Here is a 26,102-nt window from a genome sequence, read left to right on the forward strand (position 1 = left end):
ATGCCAGGGTTCGCCCAGGTAGTAAGCGGAGGCGCCCCTGACGCCAGGGCGTTCCCCCCACCCCCACCCCGCCCTCCGGGCGCTCCACGCCGGCGTCCACCTGACCCCGCACCTAGGGGATTGCGCGGGCTCCAGCGAGAGTGCCAAAGCTCTGCACGGCCGCGGGGAGGAGGCGAGCGCTCCCGATTCACGTCGCTTCCATGCCCACCTCCTCCCACTACGAGTCCCCTCCCCTTGCCACAGCACTGCCCTTATTGTTGGCCGCGTCTGTCACTTTGTGGGACTGGTGACATGAATGGATGGGCTGGACACACCTTCAGTCCTTTCAGAAAAAAAACAAACCAGAAAAAACCGTCCAAGTCTGCATAGAGAGGGAGAAAGACTCCCCCCGACGCTCCCAGAGCCTAAGCCGTCGGCCAGAGAAACTCACAGCTTCCCCCTCCCACACTCACTCCTCCCATCCCTTAAAAAAACGCCCAACGCAAATAAATAATATCGTTCCAAGCCCGCCGCCGTCCCGGGCGGCCTCTTCTCCCCGCCCGGCTCGGCACGCTCCAGCCCTGCGGCAGGCGGCGACCAGAAGCTGCGGCTCCTTGTGCGGTGCGGCGCGCGCGGGCGAGAGGCGGGCGCGCAACAGGCCAGCCGGCGCCGCACTATGCTCCCCAGCGCGGTGGCAGCCCACGCCGGTGCGTACTGGGACGTGGTGGCTTCCTCCGCGCTCCTCAACCTCCCCGCTGCGCCCGGCTTTGGCAACCTGGGCAAGAGTTTCCTGATTGAGAACTTGCTGCGGGTCGGGGGTGCCCCGACGCCCAGGCTGCAGCCGCCCTCGCCCCACGGCCCGGCGACCGCCCTGGCCACCGCGGGCGCGCAACTCCGGCCCCTGCCCGCCAGCCCGGTTCCCCTAAAGCTGTGCCCGGCAGCCGAACAAGTTAGCCCCGCCGGGGCGCCCTACGGTACGCGGTGGGCCTTTCAAGTGCTCAGTCCCTCTATGGACAGTGCCAGGCTGCCGGGCCGGGCTCCGGGGGACCGAGACTGTACCTTCCAGCCTTCAGCGCCAGGTGAGCCAGCTCTCCCATCCCTCCCCAGCCGCGACCGTGTCCCCGGGCCGGGCGGTCCCGGGATCTGGCAGCGCCGGCAGTGCACACTGTGCCCGGGGAGCGCCGGTTTGGGACCTTCCTGGAGCATTTCAAGCTTTAGTGGAGATGCCACTTTGGGAGTCGGGGGCCCAGGCGGAGGCGCACCACTTTCTGTGATTCTTTTTGCCTCATCCCACCCATTCCATTCCACCAGCTTCCTTGCCGTTCCCTTCTTTCAACAGGTGGTAGGGCTCCTTAAGTTTTTGGCCTTAACTGGGAAACTCTGAAGGTTCTTCGGCCTGCCTGTTATCAGTCTCAAGAGGTTTCACCAAGTTCAACATTTCTAACCCGCCCGCTCTTGTGCCCCGAGCTGCGCGACACCAGCTCTCAGAAAAGTTATTGACAGGGAGAGCTTTGCGCGGCCCAACTTGGGGAGATTTTGCCACTCAAACTGTTAGGATTGTCGGGATAGGTCGGGAACGCGCGCAACGATCTTTGGAAGGAGAGTTGCGCAAAGTTCTGGCTTTCTCCACTCTTAAATTTTGGATCACGTTAGGCGCAGAGAAATGATGGCCGGCTTTTTCTTCGTGCTGAGCTGAAAAACAGCTGAATTGGCAACTGGAATAGGAAGTTCACCAATAAATAAGAATTTACCGAAAGAAGGGCAGTTTGGGTTTATTTTAATCACCATATTAAACCTAAATAGTGGGACTGGGAAGAAGGATGCTGACAATTTAGTTAACTATTAGCTAAAGCTTATGTGGGGCTCCCTGAAATTGTCAGTGATAAAAGGGAAAAAGCCTCTTAGAGACTCAGAAACTGAGATCCAATTGGATTTTTTTTTTTTTTTTGGCTGCGTCCTTAAACGATCTTAACTCATTCTTTTAATCCCGATGGGTTTGTCCAGAATGACTAATAGACGCTTTTTCAGCAGTTTCCATTGTCCCAGCAAACTGCCGGATCAAATTTATTGCTAATGGCTTTATAGAATTTAACATGTTTAGAACCTGTCCTAGTCTTTCAGTTTGAAATGGTTACTAACAGAATGGAACAAATGTAACTATATGAACACCGGTCTCATTCACTTAGTGTAAAACCTAAATGCTAGGGAGCCTTTTTTGCACCCTGAAAGAGGAACAAACAGTTAAGGCAAAGTTTATGGAAATTTGGGCCTGTCCTTTTTGAAGTATTAGAAAAATTAGGCATAAAGCAGGTTCACTTGGACAAGAGTTAATAAATTATGTTTCATAAAAATAACATTTTCCAGAAAATTTGTTGATTTGCATAACTTTTGGTGGCTTGTTTGTGTTGATAGAAGTTATCTTTCAAGGATTCCTACGCTGTTTCTAATCGTAATAGTCTCAGCCATGAAAAGGTATTTAATTTTAACCTTTGCAGATTTTACAGATTACATTTAAATAAAATAAATGCGAGCCAAGTGCAGTTATTTCAATAACCCTCAAAAATAATTTACCGCATCTATTTATTTATTTCAAAATATTGCAGCTAAAGGTTAAAAGTTTTCATAACTACATTTTTTATATTCAAGAACATATTCATTCTTGTACACGTATTAAAGTGTCCAATTGCAAACATTGTTTTTGGAATAATTACGAGGGTTGTAAGAATTTTTATTCCCTTTTGAAGTATTCTAATACAGTTTAAGCATGTGTTTTTCCAAATATTTTATTCAATACTCATTGAAGAGATGATGTAGATTAATTTTCATTGGAACAAACTTTGTTTTTTAAAAAATTATTCTTGTAAAGAAAACATTAGGTTCTGAAACTAGAAAAACATCTAAAGAAGAGAACTAAAATCTCATGAATTTGACCCAACAAATATGCTGCTTAAAACCAGAATTTATATTGATTTATTTTTATAATCGGATAAAGAATATAGTTTTCTGAACATTGCCCCAGTTTTATTTAAATTACAGATTCTTGCCTTACCAAATGTGGGAATTATTTTATGGAGTGTACAATTATAAAATTATAACGGAGTGCCAACAATTTTTTTTTTTCTATCAGGTGGAAATTAGGTGAGGATGAAATTGTGATTTGGTGTTCTGAGGGAGAGCATAAGAGTTGGAGTTTTCGGGAAGATAATACTATATTTTTCTGAAATGTTGTCGAACAACCAGTTCTGATCCTTTAGACACTGACTTGGGAGTGGACCACAAAATCTGATTTTAGTAATTTCTGCATGTTGACTGCCCGCTTTTTTCCCAGCCTCAATTTGTTGAGTGCACCACATCTAAATTTGAATAAGAAAGCCTCAGAGTTATTTCTAAGTTTATTGGTGAAATATACCACCGTTTAACTGCGGGATTTCTGCTTCTGCGTGCATTTTTGTTTCATTATTTTTCGTTATTTTTGTTACCTACTTTAAATATACCATATATTTCATTCATTCAGCACATGCTTACTGAGTGTCTCCCATGTATCAGGCTCTGTTCTAGGCCATTGGCATAATCAGTTAACAAAACAGATGACTGTCTCGGCCCTTGTAGAGCTTACATTCCATGTTCTGTACTGCTTTATAGGTTAGCAGCCATTTTCAAAACAGCTCCCTTAATCCTCCTAGTAAGCTAATGGGATGGCTATGGGGATTCCAGTTGTTTTTCTCAATGATTATTTCATTTGCTCATTTTGTTTTTGTCCAAAGTATCACTTTAATCATCTATGAACTTGTGAAAGAGAAAAAATTACTCCAAATCTTCAGACTCCTACCTTAGGTTAGTCTTTCATTGACTAGAAGAAAATAATGAGGGCCAATTGGATCACCAATTACATAGTATCACAATAATAAATCAAATTGTGATTTTGTACCTCAGCCCATAATGGAAGAAATTAGCTTTCCCTTTCCTCTTGTTATGAAATATATTTGAAAGGTGGTGACAGTTAAACACGGTAACACAAATTTACAGCTCATGGATGAAAGTAGACTTATCAGTGCTTCATCCCTGAAAATTGTTAAGTTTGAGTATTTACAGCAAGAAAAGTCACACTCCATAGCTATATGTTGTCGAGTTGTTTATGTAGAATAGTTTTAAAACTTTAAAAATCAAAGGACTCAGGGCTAGGGAGGGGCACATTTAGGGCAATATTGGATAGCAAATAGGTTCTCCTGCAGGGCTTATATCTGAAAAAAGAAAAAATGTCATGAATCTATTATAGTTTATTAGTGGAAACCAGGAGGTTTTTGGAGTAAACTCTGATTATCAGACATCCTTCCTCAGAAGTTTGCCTATGCCATTATTTGTGACAATATTTGGAAAATATTATGCCTGATAAAAATATTCATGTCTTTGTATATAAAAGAGGGCCTGAAAATGTAAAATGCCAAAATATTTAAATTCTCCTGGCTACAGAATGACATCAGTTTTCCAATTGGTGGTTATGCCATCAGTTCTCTTCAAAATAAGTGGAACAAATAGTCTTGCTTATAACATTTGTTATTTTAAGCATTTTAGAAAATGTTTGACATAAAAATAATTTCCTGAATATAATTTCCTTTATTGTTTATTAAATCTATTCTTGTGCTGCATATGAAAGGACTGGAAAGCAAATGTTCATTCTGGATAGGTGAGTTGAACTGCAAAAAGTAGTTTTGCCAAGTAAGTCATTCTGTGTAGTAAAGAAATAAAAGAGCATTAGTACTTTTTTTTTCTGGCATCCAGTTAGGGTTGTTTCTGACCATCAATACTTAATGTGCACTCTAGTTTTCTTGTTTGTCTCCCAATCCCAGGTACTGTTTACCCATTGATTGTTGACTGTCTAAAACTATTCACACTATGTCTGGTGCTGCAAATGGTAGTTTTTTCCTCCACTGAGATACACTGAAAGTGTGAAATAAAATGGCCTCTCTTACATTTTAGGCACCTAGGGGAGGGAGAAAAGGGATTTGTGCTTAAGGTGGGGATTCCAGTCTAAGACTTTGTGACCTTATTTTTTAAGCCTGAGTTTGAGCTTTCTATTGCTGACACTGTGATTTAGATTCGTTTTGACAAATTGAAATCATAGAATTTTGAGTGTTGATGATGCTGATTGAGAACCAGGATGACAAAAGGGGATTCCGAATGGGATAGTGATGGGACCCATGCTAGTGGTTCTTTGCTGAGGCCATCACTCCAGTCATCCTTTGGTGGAATTTTTTGAGAATGCCAGAACCATATTCTTTCTATGTCTGTATATTTTTCTGTAATCTGCTCAACATACCTTTTTATTTAAAATTAACATATTAATAACTTTTACCTAGTTATTGAGTAATCAGCTCTGTGGTCCCTAAGTTAATAAACACCTTCAGGTTCAAGGAGAAGTTCTTGCAGTGGATAAAATAAAAGAGACTATTAGAATCAATATCTCTATCTCTCTTCTGCCCCAACACATGCTTCTCTTCTCTTCTTTGCTGTAACAACAAGCAAATTTCAATCTGGTAATATGAACTGAAACTCTTGAAGTTTAATAGTAAAACAGGAGTACATGGAGCAGGGCAAATAAGAATGTTTTAGAACTTTCCACTTAGCTCCCTTCCTTTAGGGATTTGAGGGTTATTTTAAGAGGTACGATGGTTTGAATGCCCGTAAATCTACCTATGGACTTACGTAGAATTAAATGTAGAATTTAGAGTGTTCAGGGTTATGCTACATGAAGTCAAAAGGATGCCGTATGTTTTGGGCAATTTAAAGGGATTGACGAGATTGCACCACTGCACTCCAGCCTGGGTGATAGAGCAAGACTCTGTCTCAAAAAAAAAAAAAAAAAAAAAAAAAAGAGGGGATTGTCAAGGGTGATTTTATTTATATTTGTTTGCCATGGATGTGTTTCCAAGGTTTATATTGGAACCTAAGCTGTGCTTAGACTCCATGATAGTCCTCTTTGGGTGTGCCACCTCCTTCCTGTTCTTGTTGACCACTAGATGTCTTTTTGTTGTAAGAAGATATTTTATGGTTAGATTTGCTGCTGAACAATGAGAAAAACGGTAGCAACTTAAAAGTGAAGGACCTAACATCCATGCATAATTTCTGTTTAATCGTTGTGTTCATAAAATCCTTTGAGATTCTTTGCTATGAAAGTTTATACAGAAATGAAATTGTTATTTAAACTATTTAAAGAAAGTGTGCTTATATTAGGGTGGGCGTTAAATGCCAAGATCTTTTGAGGATCTTGCTTTGCAACCCTTAATACAGTGTTTGTCTATTTAATTTTCGGTTAGAAGAAGCTCTAAGTAAAGTTTTTCTTAATTACAATAGTTTTTCTTTATATGTACAATGAAAGGACACAAGTTTTAAGTCAGTTTAAGTAACTAAGTTTTCATTCAAATACACCTGGAGTCTGTCAGGAATAAAAAGGCAAGTTGTAAAATGAAACTATGGTTTTTATCTAGGAATGCTTGTTAGAATCCTCATTTTAGACTTCATTAGATCATGTTTCTATTTTATACTCTCTTAGTAAGAAATTGGATTTTTGCCTTAACATATAACATACTTACCAGGCCCTTGTATTTTATTCCAAAATATTTTATTTTACTTTCAGTAATGTTTCCACTTTTAATGAAATCTCTCTCTCTCATTCTTTTTAGCCTCCGGTCAATACTTAACTTGGCAATGCTGAGTGATTCATCACTCTATATAAAGTTACCATAGCTGATTGCATTTTTAATAGCATTATTCATTTTGTCAACCAGCTATTAGTTGAGAATATTTCAGGGGCACAGTTTTGTGAGGTATGTGAACAGTCAACTTAAGGTACTAAAATTCTCTCTGAAGTCAAAGATCAAAAAGCCTATAGGAGTTTTTAGACTTTTAGAACTGAAGCATTCAGGAAAAGGAAAGGAAAACAGAAAAAAACTTGGGTCTTTTTGTAAAAATTGCTGACTATTTTAATGCCTTCTTGTTTATAAATACTCCCCAGATGAACCAGGTTTTTCACTTTTCTTTCACATGTTCAGGGACCATGCCATAACAACCTTAATTTTTTGTTAACTCTAAACACCATCAGAAATAGAATATACAATATGTCGATTTCTACAAGGCTTCTTGAAAAGACTCAAAATTTCTTGTTCTTTAAAACTTTATCTAGGCCGGGCGCGGTGGCTCAAGCCTGTAATCCCAGCACTTTGGGAGGCCGAGACGGGCGGATCACGAGGTCAGGAGATCGAGACCATCCTGGCTAACACGGTGAAACCCCATCTCTACTAAAAATACAAAAAACTAGCCGGGCGAGGTGGCGGGCGCCTGTAGTCCCAGCTACTCGGGAGGCTGAGGCAGGAGAATGGCGTGAACCCGGGAGGCGGAGCTTGCAGTGAGCTGAGATCCGGCCACCGCACTCCAGCCTGGGTGACAGAGTAAGACTCCATCTCAAAAAAAAAAAAAAACAAACAAAAAAACAAAACAAAACAAAACAAAAACTTTATCTCTATTATTTTTAAAATTAAAATATGGGAAGGAGTCAATAAGTCATTCTTCGAGAAAATTTATGTACATCAAAAAAGGAATAAAAACTGTGACTGCTGGCAAGTTTTTAATAGATAACCTAGGGCTGGATTGAGTTTAGGTGTATTGAATAAGTTTTGTGGTTATATCGGGTCTGAAACGAAAAAGACCATCTGATTGTTTAAAGCTAGAACAGAATAACACCTATTTGTTTACATATTTCCTATAGCTGCTTTTCTATTGAATAGTCATAATGGAGACTGTGTAGCTCACAAACCGTAAAGTATTTACTATCATGCTTTTTATAATATAAGTACGCCAGTGCTTGTTCTGATGTGTAAATGGCAAATTGGTTAAATTTAAAACTACCTATAGCTCTCTGAACATTCCTGTATTTAAGTCTAGATTCAAGGTCTTCAGATTACTGATTCTGTAACCATAAGGAATTCATATAACCTCACAGAGCCTCTCTTTCTTCATTTCAAAATGTGAACAGTGGTAGACTCAGCATTTGACTTTAAAGCACATACCTTAAAAACCCACTGGTAAGATACAGGAAAAGATGTGCAGGACTCCTTCCCACCATTTCACCATAAGCAAAATATTGGTAAAAGGGATATTGTTGTATAAGAAGCCATCCCAAAACTCAGTGGCTTAAAGAACAATTGGTTATTTTCTCTTACAGTTTTGTGGGTTGACTGGGCTCAGCTGGGTGGTTCTCACTTAGAATCTTGAGTGATGTTAGATGTCAACTGGGACTAAAGTCATGGGAAGGTTTGACTGGGCTGGATGTCCAAGATGGCTACTCACATGGCTGGCACTGATGCCATCTGTTTACTGGGTGCTCAAGTGGGGCTGTTTATTGCAGCATTCATACTTGGGCTCTCCAAGTTTCTTGGCCTTTTTATAGCAGAGTGGCTGGGTTCTGAAAGGGAGAACACCAAGAGCACACATTCCAAAAACCCATGTGGCTTTGGAACTTTGGACATTCTGGTACTTCCAACACTAGGTCATATGAAGTCTTGCAGTTTCTTATGACTTAGTCTTGGAAGTGACATTCTGGAACTTCATAAGACTTAGTTGTAGAAGTTTCAGAATGTCTTATCTGCCATATCTCTTGGTTAAGCAAATCACCAAGGCCATTCCAACTTCAAGGGAAGAAGAAATAGACCCCACCTCTCAGTGGGAGGAGTACCAAATAATTTGTGATCATTTAAAATCTGTCCCAGGATGAAATCAAGATAACCAGTATCAGATGCATTTCCTGCTAGGTCTATCTTCTGCTGGAGTAGACCAGTGCAGGAATTAATCACACAGAGTACTATAGCGGGGAGCTCAGGGAGCCTTCACAAAGGCTTGTAGTATTCTCTTCTGTGACATAGACTTTATAATAAAAAGAGCAAGGAATCTTCTCAAGTTTAGATCATTTTTTCAGAGTGGTCTAATTGAGACTCCCTGAGGGTAAGGCAGCAGAGGTGATGACCCTGGGCACCGGGGATGGTCACAATGAACCAGCGTCCCACAGCTGGAGGGAAGCCAGACCCTGTCAACTTGTTGGTGTTGTGAGGATAAATAAGATGTTGCTGGAAGTGTTCACACAAATGCTTATCATCACCTGTTGCTACAGCACGTTGTTACTGCATAGCAGCTTTCCCTTTGGCCCTTCTTTTTTTTTTTTTTTTTTTTTTTTTTTTGAGACGGAGTCTCCCTCTGTCGCCCAGGCTGGAGTGCAGTGGCCGGATCTCAGCTCTCTGCAAGCTCCGCCTCCCGGGTTTACGCCATTCTCCTGCCTCAGCCTCCCGAGTAGCTGGAACTACAGGCGCCCGCCACCACGCCCGGCTAGTTTTTTGTATATTTTTAGTAGAGACGGGGTTTCACCGTGTTAGCCAGATGGTCTCAATCTCCTGACCTCGTGATCCACCCATCTCGGCCTCCCAAAGTGCTGGGACTACAGGCTTGAGCCACTGCGCCCAGCCTGGGCCTTCTTTATTCCACTGCATCCCATCCGCCACTGCCAGGTGAACTTTTCTCAAATGTGGTTTTCATCATGTCACCAAGCTACTCAGGAGAACCCAAATTATCCAATTTGACTACAGATGAAATGAAATTACCTAGTTTGGCCTTTAAGACCTTCATTCCATCAACTGCATTTAACTCTTCTAGCCACATTGCTTAATGTTCACCCCTTAAACCTTGTCCCAGTAGCCAGGCTGGTCTCCTTCACCTGCTCCATGTGTTAACACCATCCTTGCCTCTTTTCCTTTGTCCCAACCTTTTCTTTTTGGAATGGTTTCATTCTCTTCTTTTGCCCTTCCAAGTACTTTCCAAATCAAGACCCTGATTAAGATGTTTCTCCTGCTTAAAGCGTTCTTTGAACAAGCCTTTCGTAAAATATCTTTTTGTTTTTATTCTGTATTTCAGTAGAAGTCTGGATAATACTGCCTTTTTTTTTTTTTTTTTGAGGCGGAGTCTCGCTCTGTCGCCCAGGCTGAAGGGCAGTGACGCAATCTCAGCTCACTGCAAGCTCCGCTTCCCAGGTTCACGCCATTCTCCTGCCTCAGCATCACGAGTCGCTGGGACTACAGGTGCCCGCCACCGTGCCCGGCTAACTTTTTGTATTTTTAATAGAGACGGGGTTTCACCGTGCTCTCGATCTCCTGACCTTGTGATCCTCCTGCCTCGGCCTCCCAAAGTGCTGGGATTACAGGCAATACTGCTTTTTTATATGCTGTTTTAGTCTTGATCTCAGATTATATACTAATGGCAAGAGGAGAGGCTAAAATTTATTGATTGTCTACGATGTGTCAGGTGTTGTTTTATGTTCTTTTCACGGTCTCATCCTTGCTCTATATTATAATCACCTACAAAGTGAAAAAATGCTGTGCGGGTGTCCAATCCTAGCCAGCCTGATTTAAAACAATTGGTGTGGGGGCACATTTCATTTCATTAACCAGCAGACTCAAATCTGTAAGTTAAAGAATATTAAAAAATATAAATTATTCCAGGAAGGAAAACTCCTTTTTCAATCTTTGTAGTCCCGGCACACAGTGCAGTGCTCAGCAGTTGACAGACAATACATACTATTTGCCCTAAGTTGAAAGGACAGAAGCAAACAAGTAGACACTGCATTCAATTTATCTTCTCATGAGCTGTACCAAAACATTAAGACCCTTTGTTTTTCTGTCTTTTAAACACCTTTGAGGCAAAAAATGTGGGCTTCTCTTGTTTTCTGATAAACAGAAAGGTAAAGGATGAATTTACCTAACTTGTTATGCCTGGTGATTGAAGGCAAGGTTTGCAATTAGATCACATGAATGAATTACTTTCAGATGTACTAAGTATTAAAATAAATCAAACCTCATTAGCTAATTGATATTTCTTTGTTCTAACTACTCAAGACAGATGTTTGCTGTTTTTGGAGTCTTGCTTTGGGTCCACCCCACCATAGACTGTCTGTTCAATTGTGTATTATTTGCAAGTCGGAAGTTTAGATTTTTAACTTCTCAGTGGCCATGTACCTGGCATGTGAAGGAGGTCATTAAAACCATCCTTTTGGAATTATTTACTTCTCTGTCATTATTATTTGTAATCAATTTATTATTGTTAAATTATTTTAATTAATTATTCCTTAATTATTAATTTTAATTAACTATTAATATTATTTATTATAATAATATTCTTAATTATTTACTTCCCTGTCATTCTTTCCTAGAGGGTTTTTTTTTCCCCCAGTGGTTGCCTTAGTAAGATACTTTGGAACTTTCTGTTATTTCTCCTCATCCTTCTTAAATGCAGTGGGCTCCTGAAATTTATTTTAAAGTTTTATTAGTGGTCTTTAGTACTCTTCCTTCCAAATGTCAGTTCAAGTCGGTTAGTACCATAGTTTGTATTGCCAATAAGAATGTGGTTTCACACCATTTAGATTCCTGATGTTCTTCTGCTTTACTAAAGGAGAATGAAAAGAACAAAAAACAATTTAAAAATTATTGTTTTCTAGAAAACAGAATAATTTCTCAGTAGCTAAACTTGTAACCTTGCTTGGCTATGGATACTTGTATCACAGAACCATCTAGTCAGCTAAGTTAAAAAAATCAGTCCAGTTCACCATTAGGTTGGCTAGACATTCCCATCTTGAATAAACATGGAAAATAAAAGGTATCTTGAATCTGTATCTTCAAATAAGTCATACGGAAAGTTCATGAAGTTTTCTCTGAATACATAATTTTAGTCATTTGGATTCAGACAGGCCCCAGTTTAGTTCCAAAAATTTTAAGTCATTTTGTTTGTCACTCATAACAGTTTCACACAGAAATTGGAAGCTTGATTGGTAGGTGTATCAGTCAGGGTTCTCTAGAGGAACAGAACTCGTAGGATATATAGGCATATATCTAAAGGGGAGTTTATTAAATATTAACACAAGATCACGAGGTCCCACAATAGGACGTATGCAAGCTGAGGAGCAAGGAGAGTCAGTTCGAGTCCCGTAACTGAAGAACTTGGAGTCCAATGTTTGAGGGAAGGAAGCATGGGAGAAAGATGTAGGCTGGTAGGCTAGGCCAGTCTAGTCTTTTCACTTTTTTCTACCTGCTTTATATTCTAGGTGTTCTGGCAGCTGATTAGATGGTGCCCACCCAGCCTTTCCCAGCCTACTAACTCAAATGTTAATCTCCCTTGAAACACCCTCGCAGACAGACTCAGGATCAATACTTTGCATCCTTCAATCTAATCAAGTTGACACTCAGTATTAACCATCACAGTAGGATATAAAATTTGGAGTGTCTCAAGATGTTGTGTTAATATACATCTGACATCATGCTGTAGAACCTGACCTGTTTATATATTTTTCCAGAGGAAAGGCCATTTTTTTTCTTTCTCATGGAAATCTTGGGATATGTGTCAGTTATCCAGGGTCAAGCTCTTATTGAATAACTAACTGGCAGAGTCATGGTGCATGAAATCTCTATCACTCATGGCTAGTAATTAATTATTATATTAAATCTTTATTGTTTTTCTCATCCTTTTTTCTTTTAATTTGCTGTGAGCGGTCATAATCACATTTCAGATGTGTTGAATGTTAATGAATCAATGAGATAGCATGTGTTAAATTTGTAGCTAGTCCAGTGCCTGATATATAGTAAGCACTCCTTAAATATTATCATTATAAATATTGTTCAGTGAGCCTACAGTTAATCATTTCTAACATGATAAATGATTAAGCAACTGCATCTAGATGGCACTGATCAGGTTTGAAATGCATTTTATATAGGATCAAATTACCTTTTCTACCTTTTTCAGAGCACCTTCCAAGTAGTTCTTAAGGGTTTACGACACGTCTGTCAACTTGTCACTTTGTTTTCTTCAAAGCTGAGTTTCCTGTTTTGGTCATTACTTAAAAAATGTATATGGTTCACTAAAGTTAAAAGTGCTACATATATATATATATATATATATGGTATGTATATAGGTATACCTTCAATGCAGTGCATTGTTTTAAATGGTGATTTCTTAAGACCATTCAGTGCTCCCGCAATCACATGCTCACTGGATTAGCATTTGACTTAGGTCAAAATAGGAACACATAAAAAAAAAAGCACTTAATTGGAATTTTACAGTGATTTTCACATAAACCAGCTTAAACAAGATGTTTTTGTGTATAGCAATCAGGAATTGACTTAAACTCATGTGTAAATATGTGTGTCAAAAAGATGATTTAAAATGGTGAAAAATTGTACACAATAGAATTTCAAGCCTGTCATGTCACAAAATGTGAAGAAGTCCAGTTCTTTAGTCAAAACTAGAATTGTTACTGTAGATTATGATTAATTTTTTTGCAATTACAGATTTTCATACTGTCATTTTGATTACAGCTTTTATATATAGGGTAATGTAGAGCAATATAAGAGACTGTTCAATTAAAATGGTTTTTTTGGTTAAATTCAGCATTAAGATCAGACATCCATAAACCACATTTATCACTAAGAATTTAATTGATCATTTGAAACAAACACTTGATTTAATTGATCATTAAAACAAACACTTGATTCTTTAAAAGCCCAAGTATTTAAAAAATCTAAAAGCATTAATGTTAACAGCTTCCTATTGTGTGCTAGGAAGAAAACTGCATTTATGATTAATCTGCAATTTGAAAGCACCCAGGACCCTGAAATACTATAATAATTCTTATTGGGAATTATACTTATTTTGATACATCCTTCACAGAAATTGTGAAAATAAACATGAACATAAACAACTTATCAGTTCATTAAAATACAAGTCTGAAATTACTGTGTTCTTCAAAAAGGTATGTAGTCATATGGAAACAATATTCACTGAATGTGATTAAGAAAAGGAAAGAAGTTGTCACTTGAATATGAAAGGGGAATCATAAAAATATTTATTTCCAAGTCATGTTTTAGATTTCAAGGTCATCAGTTATGAAAGACACCATGTTTTAGGATGGATCAGGAAGCAGGGGAAGGATAAATTCTTGACCCTCATTCTTTCCCTAAGACCAGGGAAGTTTTCTGTTTGTTAGTTTGGAAGACCATTTGCTCAATTACTAAAAAAGTTTTGACTGTTTAGAATGTGCTAGGCACTCTGTTGAGTGTGTCATGGTGTGGGCAAGTGCCCACTTTAGGCAATCTCCACCTACAGTTGTATTGTATTAAACACATTCTATGAAAGGACATGGTGTGTCTAAGGCACGTAACCAAAGCATGGCATACAGTAAGTGCTCAGTAATGGAGAGGAGTTATTCATGTTTTATCCTTTATAACTGTTGTCATCTACTGAGGAACAGAGTTTAGCTTAAAATGTTAAATTCAAAGGGGATGATTCATCATTTCTATGATGGTTTTATAGTCAAACTAATAGAACAACTTATACTAATGAGACGTCAAAAAATTTTTATAGAAGTTTTTAGTCACCAAAATGGGTCTCTTTTTCATACTTTTGCACAGGAGTAATCATAAATAGTTCATGCGTCTCTCCTGAAAATTTTATGAATGATTATTTTAATAAAACTATGCAGAGCAGAATTACACGGCAACTCATTATACTAGAAACACATATATCTTCAGGGTGACTAGATTTCTCTTGAGATAAGATGGGATTATTCTCAAATACTTTAAGTCACGTAAATGTGATCAGAAACACCACTTTTTGTTATGGAATCGCTCGGTAAATTTAGTCTTACCAACTTTGGAATCCAACTAACTATATGTTTCAAAGAACCATCTGAAATAAGCAAAGTGATATAAACTTTAAAAATTAAATGTAAGCACATAAGATTTAAATCGTTTCTTGGTAAGTAGGATATCTAGTGCTGTGCTATTTAATGTAACCCCTATTCGTATGAGTCTATTTAAATATAAGTGAATTTAGATTAAATATTCAGTTATTCATTATATTAGCTACATTTTAAGTGTATAGTAGCTATATGTGGGTAGCAGATACCATTCTGAACAATGCAGATGTAGACATTTCCAATAATCACAGATAGTTTTCTTGGACAGTGTTGCTCTAGGGTATTTTAAATAAAGGAATATTTGATGTTTACTGTTTACAATGATGACTGCACAGAAAATGATCTAAGAAGCTTGGTGTTTCATAGTCTCTTTGCGTCTTTCCACCACACCTCTCAAATCTTGATATTATTTAGCATGCTCTTTGACAAAGGCTACTTTACAACAACTTTAATTTCAAAACAAATTAAAACTAAGCAAAGTATTTACTCAATGACTTTTAGGAAACTGGAGTTTTGAATATTGTCTTAAAGAAATGGCTAATCAATGAGATCAATGCTTTCTCCGCAGCACCTTCCAAACCTTTTCTTCTGAGCGCCCCACCATTCTACTCGGCGTGCTGTGGTGGGTCCTGTCGGCGCACTGCATCCTCCGCTGCTTTTGCAAGTAAGTTTTTATGCTTCATCAGCAATGCCTCAGTTACTCTGTAAACGAAAGCTGCAGGATTTAATGTGCTCTGGAAAACTAATTGGTAATGCAATGGCAAGGAGCTAATTCCTCACTAAAAATCACAGCAATCCTATTCAGGAGCTTTCCAGAGATTTATCAAACCTCAGCACACTGAGCAATTGTGAGCAGTTCTAATGGCATTGAAACCCAGGGCCGACACATCACCAAAAGCAACTTGTTTTCATTTGATATAAAAGATCTCGGAGGGACCGGTTTGGCTTTTCTGAAATGTGTAGCAACACTCCTTTAAAGAAAAGGAAAAAGGAAAGGAAGGAAGGCGAAAAAGTTGTGCTGTGTAAAATTTCCATTCCGCTTAAAATGTAACACAGAAAGTCACTAAGTATCTATGGAGAATAATTTAAAATTGTCAAGATCATGAGAGGAGATAAATCTCTCCTTTTTGGCAACTTGAAGGTAACCAACCAGAACTGTTGGAAATATTTTCAAGAGAACTCTTTTCTCCCAACATTATAAAAGCAAAATTTTAGTAGAGTCTGGGGGTGGAGTGGGAATGACAGACTTTCAAAATCTTGCAGCGTGCACACACACACTCTCACAGGCAAAGGAAAAACACAGGCATAAAAGTAAAGTTCCCCTTGGTCTTGAGATTTCTGGATCAGATGAGAATCTCTAGGCAGGGAATTTGAGTTTATGGTAAAGAGATCCAGTGGAGGGGTGCATTTCTTTCAGCTGCCCAAGAGAAAACACTTATTGAGCTTAACAGCTCTGTCAGGTGAAAAGAGAAATAAGAGTTGAGTCAGGCTCCTGTGCCGAACCCCATCACGGTTGAATTCAGATCCCTGCTGCCTCTGTGCATGTGTCTTGGGAATGGTTCAGGAAAGCAGTTGCTCGACAGAATAATTCCTGACAAGTGAGGCAGCAAATGCTGGCGGTTTAATGAGCTGCAGGCTCTGAGCATCTCTTTAGGGGGCTGATACTTTCCCACAGAGCACTTTACATGGCTGAGACCCGGCCACAATGGGTGACAGACCCGTGACCAATCGTCACTTTCACTCGACTCATCCACACGCGACCTCACCATGATTTTTCACTCTGCAGATGAACTTTAGGAACCATTTCACATGGAAAAGGCTTGGGCAAGGGTCAGTTGCCCTTTTGTATGGTCATAAAGCAAGGCTCTGTGTGTCAGTCTTTTCTCCTGTCTCACATTCCAAGTGAATTTCTGGACACCATTTAAAACACTTGACTGAAAAATAAAGCAGTGAATGAAACTGACTTTTATAGACTCATTCTAGCTCATCTTCCCATATAACCCTGTCTACCTGAAAAGGGATTTAGTGGATGAGCTGAGTGTATACAGGGACTTGCTGAATACATAGGGCCCATTATCAATTGTGGGGATTGTTTATTAACCGGGACTGATACACTACTATTTTGGAAGTGACCTATTAATTGTCCATTTAACTAGAATGTATTGAATTCAAACAGAAAAATAGAAACCATGACTAAACCTTTTACTCGCTCCTTCAAGGTGGTCTCCTATGAGGACAATTGAAAACTCTTGTGCAAATTAAGGAGACATTTATCACCATATATGAGAGTATCAGGAAAAGACTTCTGGAGTAGAGACCTAAAACCCAAATATCTGGTACCGTATCATGGTGGCATCTCTGTGGAATTAAGTCTTCAGTGTTAGATTTCGGGAGTGGAGATCAAAAGAGGTCCCACACTTAGCTTCAGTTATTTCATCATGATATGATACTGGGTTTTTACTTCAGAAAATCTCTGGCAGTTCAGGTAAGTGGAAATGGACAAAAAATTCCATTTAACAGGTGGACAGACATTCATGTGCATGTGTGTGTGTGTGTGTCTACTTATTTTATAGGGACGTTTGAAGAGTCTCAAGCTATCAAAGTTTGGGCAGTTTACTAGATAGAAAAGAAAGGCTGGGCCAGTTCAATAAATAGAGCATGTAAGAGTAATGCTAAAGACATTTTCTAGATGACTTTATCTTCTCTGCTGCTTGAAAAATTACTTTAAGCAGGTCTTATTTTTCTCCATCTGCTTCCCAGTTTTTCCTACTTTGTGCCTTTTGCATAACTCTTGTAAATTATAGTGTTTAACCCTAGAGGTTTATGAAGTCCTGTGTTTATCTTTTTCTTAAAAATAAATATACAATCTGAAAGTCAGTGCAGCTCTAATCAAGGATAGAAAATGATTCACTTGATTTGGCTTCATTTCTAAAGTTGGCATTTTAAAACAGTTTAGAGATCCCACAAGTGATTTTAATAAATGATAGTTTCTCATATTATTAGTTATAAGTCTAAAATGAATTTCATATTTTCTTATTTATAATGTTCATTTGTATTGGCAGCAAATAATAACATGGTAGAATTAAGCTGTCAATAAATAATTTTACATAAATAAGGTACAGTTAATAAGGTTTACATCTGTACAACAATTTTTAATAAGACTTTACCAGTTTTTCTTTTTTTCTTCTTTTTTAAATAATAAGAATGATTTTTATGCCCGGGTCTTTATATTATTTTCCATTGTACAAACAAAGGAAAGTGGACTGTTCAAATAAACTTGCATTGTTTCAGCTCAGCCAAAATTAGGTTTATATTGAAAAGTGTAATAATTGATTAAATCAATGGCCCTCATCATTGTTTCACAATATTGCTTCACTCTTTCCAAAAGAGTAGGATCAGACCAGCACATTTTTAACTATGTGAGTGAAGTATTATTTTAACTCTTTGCATGATTCATTTATTTAATATTGATTTAGTTTTTCTTGTGAACTGCTTAGATTTACGACTAACTTCTTGTTGCAATGTGGAAACGATCATTCATTCAATGGCCTTCTCACATATAGTAAATCGTTTAATAGGCTATTTAAGCACAACACTTACAGTAGGGAAAAATTAAAAGGCAGTGCTAACAGTTCTCCCCTCACCCAAAGCAGTGTATGGAAAATCTTTGATATTACAACCACAAGGTTCTTTTCAAAATAACATATTTCTCAAATAACATGAAATGGAAAGTTGTGGAAATTATGTAAATAATGACTTTTAAAAAATTACTTAAAGTATAGGAATCTTAATGATGTAGACTAGCTAATTGAATTAATCAGATAATTGTTTTGTTTCGTCTTTGAGTACCCAACTTGAATTTGACCTTTGAATTTTACACCTTAAAAGACAAAGCTTAAATTTGGAGCAGCATCATAAAAATTTGAGCCAGGAAAGTATTCTTCTGGGACAAACTGCTCTGCCTTTTGGGAGATGAACTTATATTCTACATTTTAAGATAATTGTACTATCTTCTTCTTCTTGTTAAAACTTAAAAAAAGTAATACAGTCTCCAAGTTTGAATTTTTAGGATTGTGTTGAAAGCAGAAAGGAAGGGACATTATTTTTCTAATTGTGAATGTAGCTTGGTTCTATGAGTTTCATGGTCAAAGATGGGGAATGCTCTATTTAGTATTCTTACCACCTGTCCTGACTGTGTTCTCTTTTACTCCTCTCAGCTGGAGTGGCCAGTGGACTGAGGACACTGAGCAGGATCTGGGGAAATCTACAAAAGGTTGCATACAATTTTTAAATAGGGATTAATCTTAGCACCATAAGATCTTCAGAGGGATGCAGAATTTTTTTTGTAATATAAAAAGAAGGCTAATTATATTGCCGAAAACATAATCGAGTTTGTGCAATAAGTTGAATAGGTGTTGACTTCTCAAAAGTACAGGGAGGGCTGTTCCATAGATAAGTGGCATTCAGTCAATCAAGAACAATGTTTAAAGGGGTCAGAGACTCAAAGACAATGGATTTTCCAAGTTGATGGCTCTATTCAGCAGTTCTAGAGAGGCAGTGAAAGTATTGGAGTAACATTCCTGGAATGGAGTTCCTTTTCTCCCCAAATGTTCTTAAGCAGTTAAAGGGTGGGTGATGGGTGGGGGAGGGGAACTGCTCAGCAATATGGGGTGGTTGACTCTGATCTTGTCTATAGCCCTAGTTTGAGCATAACATGAAACCTAACAGGGCTACTTATAAAGTCCTGATTTTTGGTTTCCAAAAACAAGTGAAGAATAGGGGAGGGGGAGAATGGCTGAATAGAACAAAGCAGGAAAGCGTTGTACTGTCAGCTCAGTATGTGTCTACAAAATGATACAGGGTTTTTGGATTGTGCTTTTGGAAATAGACCATCCAGAACAAGAGACATCAGAGTGCTACTGGACTCTGAAATGGTCAGACTGCCTGCACCTGTTCAGTTCTGGAGGCCCACTTTAAAAGGTACATTGAACAAACTCTCATATGAAAACCAGGTTAAGAGGTATACAGCAACTTAAAATAGCGAAGACTCTGTATGACTAGTTAGGAATTTTGGGAAAAAAATTGAGTATTTTTGTCCTGGAGAAGAGAAATGCTAGGGAGAACATAAGAGTTTTCTTTTTTCTTTTTTTTTTTTTTTTGAGATGGAGTCTCGCTCTGTTGCCCAGGCTGGAGTGCAGTGTCTGGATCTCAGCTCACTGCAAGCTCCACCTCCCGGGTTTACGCCATTCTCCTGCCTCAGCCTCCCGAGTAGCTGGGACTACAGGCGCCCACCACCGCACCCGGCTAGTTTTTTTGTATTTTTTTAGTAGAGACGAGGTTTCACTGTGTTAGCCAGGATGGTCTCGATCTCCTGACCTCGTGATCCGCCCGTCTCGGCCTCCTGAAGTGCTGGGATTACAGGCTTGAGCCACTGCGCTCGGCCTATGAGAGTTTTCTTTAACTCAAGTCTGCTGTATTCATATAGATATGAAGTGTAGAATTGGGACCAATGAGTGGAGTTTAGGGAAAGTTAATTTTTGGCTTGTTCTAAGGGAATGATTTCTAGCCAATCAAGCTGTTTGATAAGTGTTATCATGTGGCACCCCCAAATACAAGATTATATAGAGACAGAAGGGTAGACTTAATTTAAATCACACGGGTTTGGCAAATGCTGTGTCTTTTCTCTCCAAACTTCAAATCTGCAAAAATTACATCTCTCTGTCTCTCTGTCTCTCTCTCTCTCTCTCTCTCTCTCTCTCTCACACACACACACACACACACACACAACACACACACTTGAAAATAAGAAGGGTAAGGAAGCTCTTCATGGAAGAGAAGCCCCTGAAAGGTAGGAGGTAGAAAGTCTCAACTGTGAGGAATATTACAGCAGGAAAAGGTGAGCACACAGACAAGAAACATCCCCTATTTGAGGAAAACTGACTCCAGAAGGGAAAGACACAGACTCAAGGTTTGAAATGAGCTACTTTTGAGGAAATAGTTAATAGAGGCTGATGGTGTTGTAGCTAGCCTGTTGGAGAGGCCTGGATTAAACAAATGACCTCTTATCCCTTTCAGTTCTGAAAAGCTATTGAATCTATATAAAAGGATGAAAGAATTCTGTTTCTGAAAGTGTTATTGGTAGCCCCCGGCTTGAGTTATCCTGAAATAATCCTATTTTTTACTAAAAGCCTTGAGAGGTTTAGATTCAGTGGTGCTTCATAGACTTATGCTTTTATTTTCCTTACAAAGTCAGGGGATACCGGGTTATGAATTAGTTTTTAATATGGAAAAACTGTAAACTTAGAAAGCAAACATTAAACAACATGGCTTGTTAGAAGTGGCCTTTATATAGCACTCCTTGGCCTACCTCAGGGTAGCCCAGGTTGCAAGCAAAGGCTGGAACAGAACAGGAAACAGAGAGAAGGCCAGTGCCATGGCAGGTACTGGAAACTATACTGGGGCAAAGAGCAGCACCGGACATGCATGATCCAGAAGCCTTTCTAGAGCTTCTCGAAGCAATAGGTGAAAAGATACAGGAGAAAGGAAGTGTCCCCGAATAGGATCAATGGTCCAGAGATTAACATGAGTTCTTTGTGAGTCTAAACATTACACACATTACTGGCCAGCTGTTCACAGTACAAGATACTTTTGAATTGCAATGGTAGATAGGCCAGAGCTGCGGCTATTTGCTCTTGGTCTGATGATTAGAAAGTGACTGGATAAGGTCTCTCTTTGTTTGGTAGTGTTTGCTGGCTGCTACAGACACCGTTGCCCTGTCTTCAGAGTTAAGTCATGTTTTCTGGAAGTTGAGGCAATAGAGAGAGGCAATGATGACCACTAGATTGTCCATTGCTGTGTTTCTGTTTCTCTGTCTCCCCCCACCTCCCCTCCACAGCATACCTCCATTTGTAGCACCCTTCACTGGGCCCTTCATACAGGGCTGCTGGGGAAGACGGTGATTAGGGAGCATGTCAGGATCCAGGGAATCATACCTTTGAAAAGTTTTCTATCCCGGGTCATTCTTTTTTTTTTTTTTTTTAAGATGGAGTCTTGCTCTGTCATCTAGCCTGGAGTGCAGTAGTGGCACGATCTTGGCTCACTGCAACCTCTGCCTCCCAGGTTCAAGCACTTCTCCCTGCCTCAGCCTCCTGAGTAGCTGGGATTATGGGCACACACCACCACGCCCGGCTAATTTTGGTATTTTTAGTAGAGGCAGGGTTTCACCATGTTGGCCAAGCTGTTCTCAAACTCCTGACCTCAGGCAATCTGCCCACCTCGGCCTCCCGAAGTACTGGGATTACATGCATGAGCCACTGCACCCAGCCTATCCTGAGTCATTCTGCTATTTTAATGTGATTCTTCCCATTTCCCCACTTCTCCTTGCCCACTCGTACCTTTTGATGATCTTTGATGTAATTTGACAAAGGCATTGATTTGTCTCCCTCTGCTTTGATGTGTGACTTTAATTGCACAACTTAACTTTCTAGAACCTAGGTTTTTCCTGTAAACAATGGGGGAAGTAATTTCTTCTTCCAGGGATTGTTGTAAGGATTACATGACATAATGCATGTAGTTGGCACATATGTCAGCACATGTAAGCCCAAATATATGTGGAAGCTGCATAATAATAATAATATCCTCGAACTGATAGAGACTGTAGCTCCTTGAATTGGTGACTCCAGCTTTTAAAGCCTCATTTCTGCTACATGCCTTGTTCTCCATGCCTGTTTCTTTTTATATTGTTTGTTTATTTTTGTTTACCTGGAAGTATCCATAAAAGTCAGACATTTGTCATAAATTTATGAATAGTTGGACATGTGTTTTGGAGACATAAAATTTAGGGGCTTATATATATATTTAGAAGGTATGAAAGTGGTATGGGTTCATCAATGTGGTTTGTGGTTAGATCCAGAGATTGCCCATAAAAGACATGGGTGAGCCATGGGAAGGAGCATCAATGATGGTTTAGGAATAGCAGCATTGTCATATGCTTCTTGTAGGAACCACGTTACATCACTTTATGAGAACAAGCTTGATTTGTGTATTGAGGTCAGTGCTAAAAGAAACCAGACAACTAGTAAAGAAGGAAAAATTATAATATTCTTTATTTTTGGTGTTTTTTTTTTGCTTGTCTATTGGTTGAGTTCTTGTTTGTTATAGGGCACTGAAACTTGAGGACCAGACCCAGTAGTTAACCCCTTGATCCTTACAGCCACTCCAGGTCTCACCCTTCAAGATCAAGGGCTAGTTTGGGTTGATGATGCCCCAAATGTTAATATATACTAAAATGGTAAGAATAATTTATTTGTAGGCTTTCTTGTTGGGAATCTTTATCAGGGGAACCCACCCCCAATATTTCAATGTAGATTCTTTCTATTTTCCCAAAGTGTCTTCTGGCTGAGAAATAAAGAGAAAGAGTACAAAGAGAGGAATTTTACAGCTGGGCCTCCAGGGGTGACATCACATATCGGTAGGACCATGATGCCTCCCTGAGCCACAAAACCAGCAGTTTTTATTAAGGACTTTAATAGGGGAGGGGATGTACGAACAGGGAGTAGGTCACAAAGATCACATGCTTCAAAGGGCAAAAGAGAGAACAAAGATCACATGCTTCTGAGGCCAATAAAGATCACAAGGCAAAGGGCAAAGCAAAGATCACAAGCAAAGGGTGAAATCAAAAACTCCTGAAGAGGGTCTATGTTCAGCTGTGCATGCATTGTCTTGATAAACATCTTAAACAACCGAAAACAGGGTTCAAGAGCACAGAACTGGTCTGACCTCAAATTCACCAGGGTGGGGTTTTTTCCCCACTCTAATAAACCTGAGGATAGTGCAGGAGACCAGGGCATATTTCAGTCCTTGTCTCAACTGCAGAAGACAGACACTCCCAGAGCGGCCATTTATAGACCTGCCCCCAGGAATGTATTCCTTTCCCAGGGTCTTAATTATTAATATTTCTTGCTAGGAAAAGAATTTAGCGATATCTTCCCTACTTGCAATCCATTTATAGGCTCTCTGCAAGAAGAAAAATATGGCTGTATTCTGCCCAACCTTGCAAGCAGTCAGACCTTATGGTTGTCTTCCCTTGTTCCCTGAAAATCGCTGTTATTCTGTTCTTTTTCAAAGCGCACTGATTGCATATTGTTCAAACACAGGTTTTACAATCAATTTGTACAATAGTGGTCCTGAGGGGACCTACATTCTTAGCGTACAAAGATAACAGAATTAAGAGACTGAAGTAAAGACAGGCATAAGAAATTATAAGAGTATTATTTGGGAACTGATAAATGTCTATGAAATCTTCACAATTTATGTTCATAGGTTAAAGTAAAGACAGGCTTAAGAAATTACAAAAGTATTAATTTTGGGAACCGATAAATGTCCATGAAATCTTCACATTTTATGTTCCTCTGCTGTGGCTCCAGCCGGTCCCTCCGTTTGGGGTCCCTGACTTCCCACAACAAATCTTTTTCTTTACTTAAAAACAACTTGTTAGGGAAACCTATAGGTTGCTACTAAAAGTTTTAGGGGCATTTATATGAGTTTTATTTCCTTGCTATTTTATTTTAACTTGTAGATCTTGGTGAAGAAGAGCCAAAATGAATAGAATCTTGAGCCTTACTTATACAAATTCTACTTAGAAAAAAAGGGTACATATTTTTTCCATTACCATAAATTTGTTTTAGACTCTGTATATAGACATAAAAGGTTTTTTTTTTTTTTAACTCAGAGGACATTTGCCTTTCTAAAATGCTAGGTTGGTTATGTCCTTCTTGAAAGGCTTCCCTTGACAAGTTATAATCTAAACTTGTTTCAGGCATCCTTGACCCTAATCTGTCTTTCCAGCTTTTCTCCTGTGTTCTTTCCAGTCATACCCTGCAATCCAGAAATACTAGGTTGTGTGAGATTCTTAGGTCTGCCATGTTTCACACTTGTCTTCACCTGGCTTCATGCCTCTGCAAATGCTAATTCCTCTACCTGCCTTTCCCTCGTGTGCCAGCAAGAGGAATTGCTGTTCTTCTAGGTGCTGCTCTCTCTTAGGACCTACTTTGTTGACCATCCTAATTCAGTGGCTTCTTATCTGGTGCACTAATGCCTTCTGTGCTGTGGTCTCATCCCACTGTATTGTGGTGTATTCTTTTTGGACTTTTCCTTATCAACTGTGAACACCTTAAGGATGGATTTGGATTAATCTTTGATTATTGCTCAACAACAACTCGGTAACTGACAGGTTATTCCCAAAAAGGTTGCTACAATGCTTGCCTGTTTTCATTAGAAAATAGAACCAAACTTAAAACATGGACAGTGGAGATGAATTATTTGTCCAGAATTCTATAATGCAGTGACACAATTTTGTGATTACTTTTGTCTTTTCCATTTTTTCTCTGCATTTTTGCTTAGTTGTGAACATAATATGTATCTTAAATATCATACTTTTAAAAATCATAGTGTAGGTACTTTCTTTGCTGCTGCCTAATCTTCATAGTCCTCATCTTTAATGATTCATTTAAATTTTACCAAGTGGATAATTTACATATGCATTTCTTTACCAGTGGATAGTTATTTTTTCTCCTAATTTTTAATACTTATTGCTGTAATAATTATGTATTGGATACATTTAGAAATTAAGAATGCCAGAGTGCAGAGGAAAGAGCCACTGATTTGAATTCAGAAGATCTTGGTGCCAGCTTTGTTCCATGTCCTTTGTGTGTCTTTGGACCTTGACTGCTCTGAACACTTCATCTATAGTGAGGGATATCTGTGGCATATGATTCTTGTAAAGATCAAATAAAATCCAACAATGGGAAGCGAAGTAGATTTGTGGGATCCTTAATGTGAGCTAAGCACTGAAATTTTGCTATCTTATTTCATTGAATCTTGGGAGCAGCCTTTTAAAATCAGCTGGAAGAGACTGAATAACTTGCTTTAAGACATGCGTGTAATGGCTGAGATCCAAACCAAGGAATGTTCAGAGAAGAAACACACTTAGGAAAAGATGCACATATTGAGATATTCAGAATATTTTTATTATTGATCAATATTTCATAAAACTGCTTAAATCTCTGATAAAGAATAGTGAATCTAGTTGTCAAAGTCTGACTTCAAGATATGATCTTGGTATGAGACAGGCCAAAAGAATTAGTGATGTAACAGGGGAAATAACCAACATCCTATGTGAAGATGAATGGAGGGGCATCAATGAAAGTAGACCTTTATAGAGAATTGGGCTTGATGACATCTCAAGGTTATGGCAATTCAAAGAAGATGCAGAGTTACAGAGCTGGAAGGAAAGAGGGAGAAGTTAGTGGTTCGTTTTGCAGAGTGAGGATGAATTGTAATGAGA

At 39.0% G+C, this 26,102-nt stretch overlaps 1 protein-coding gene across 1 annotated transcript in view; it reads left to right on the forward strand.

The window, feature by feature from the left end:
* Positions 1-500: 500 nt before the first annotated feature.
* Positions 501-26,102, forward strand: part of DBX2 (developing brain homeobox 2) — a 36,520-nt gene continuing 10,918 nt past the window's right edge. Inside the window, exons 1-2 of the mRNA XM_033223557.1 lie at positions 501-1,058; positions 15,327-15,422. Coding sequence (XP_033079448.1) covers positions 656-1,058; positions 15,327-15,422 — 499 coding nt within the window. The 5' untranslated portion in view covers positions 501-655. The remainder of the gene's footprint in view (positions 1,059-15,326; positions 15,423-26,102) is intronic.

The sequence above is a fragment of the Trachypithecus francoisi genome, unplaced genomic scaffold (genome assembly GCF_009764315.1).
Source record: "Trachypithecus francoisi isolate TF-2019V2 unplaced genomic scaffold, Tfra_2.0 Lachesis_group11, whole genome shotgun sequence".
Lineage (NCBI taxonomy): Eukaryota > Metazoa > Chordata > Mammalia > Primates > Cercopithecidae > Trachypithecus > Trachypithecus francoisi.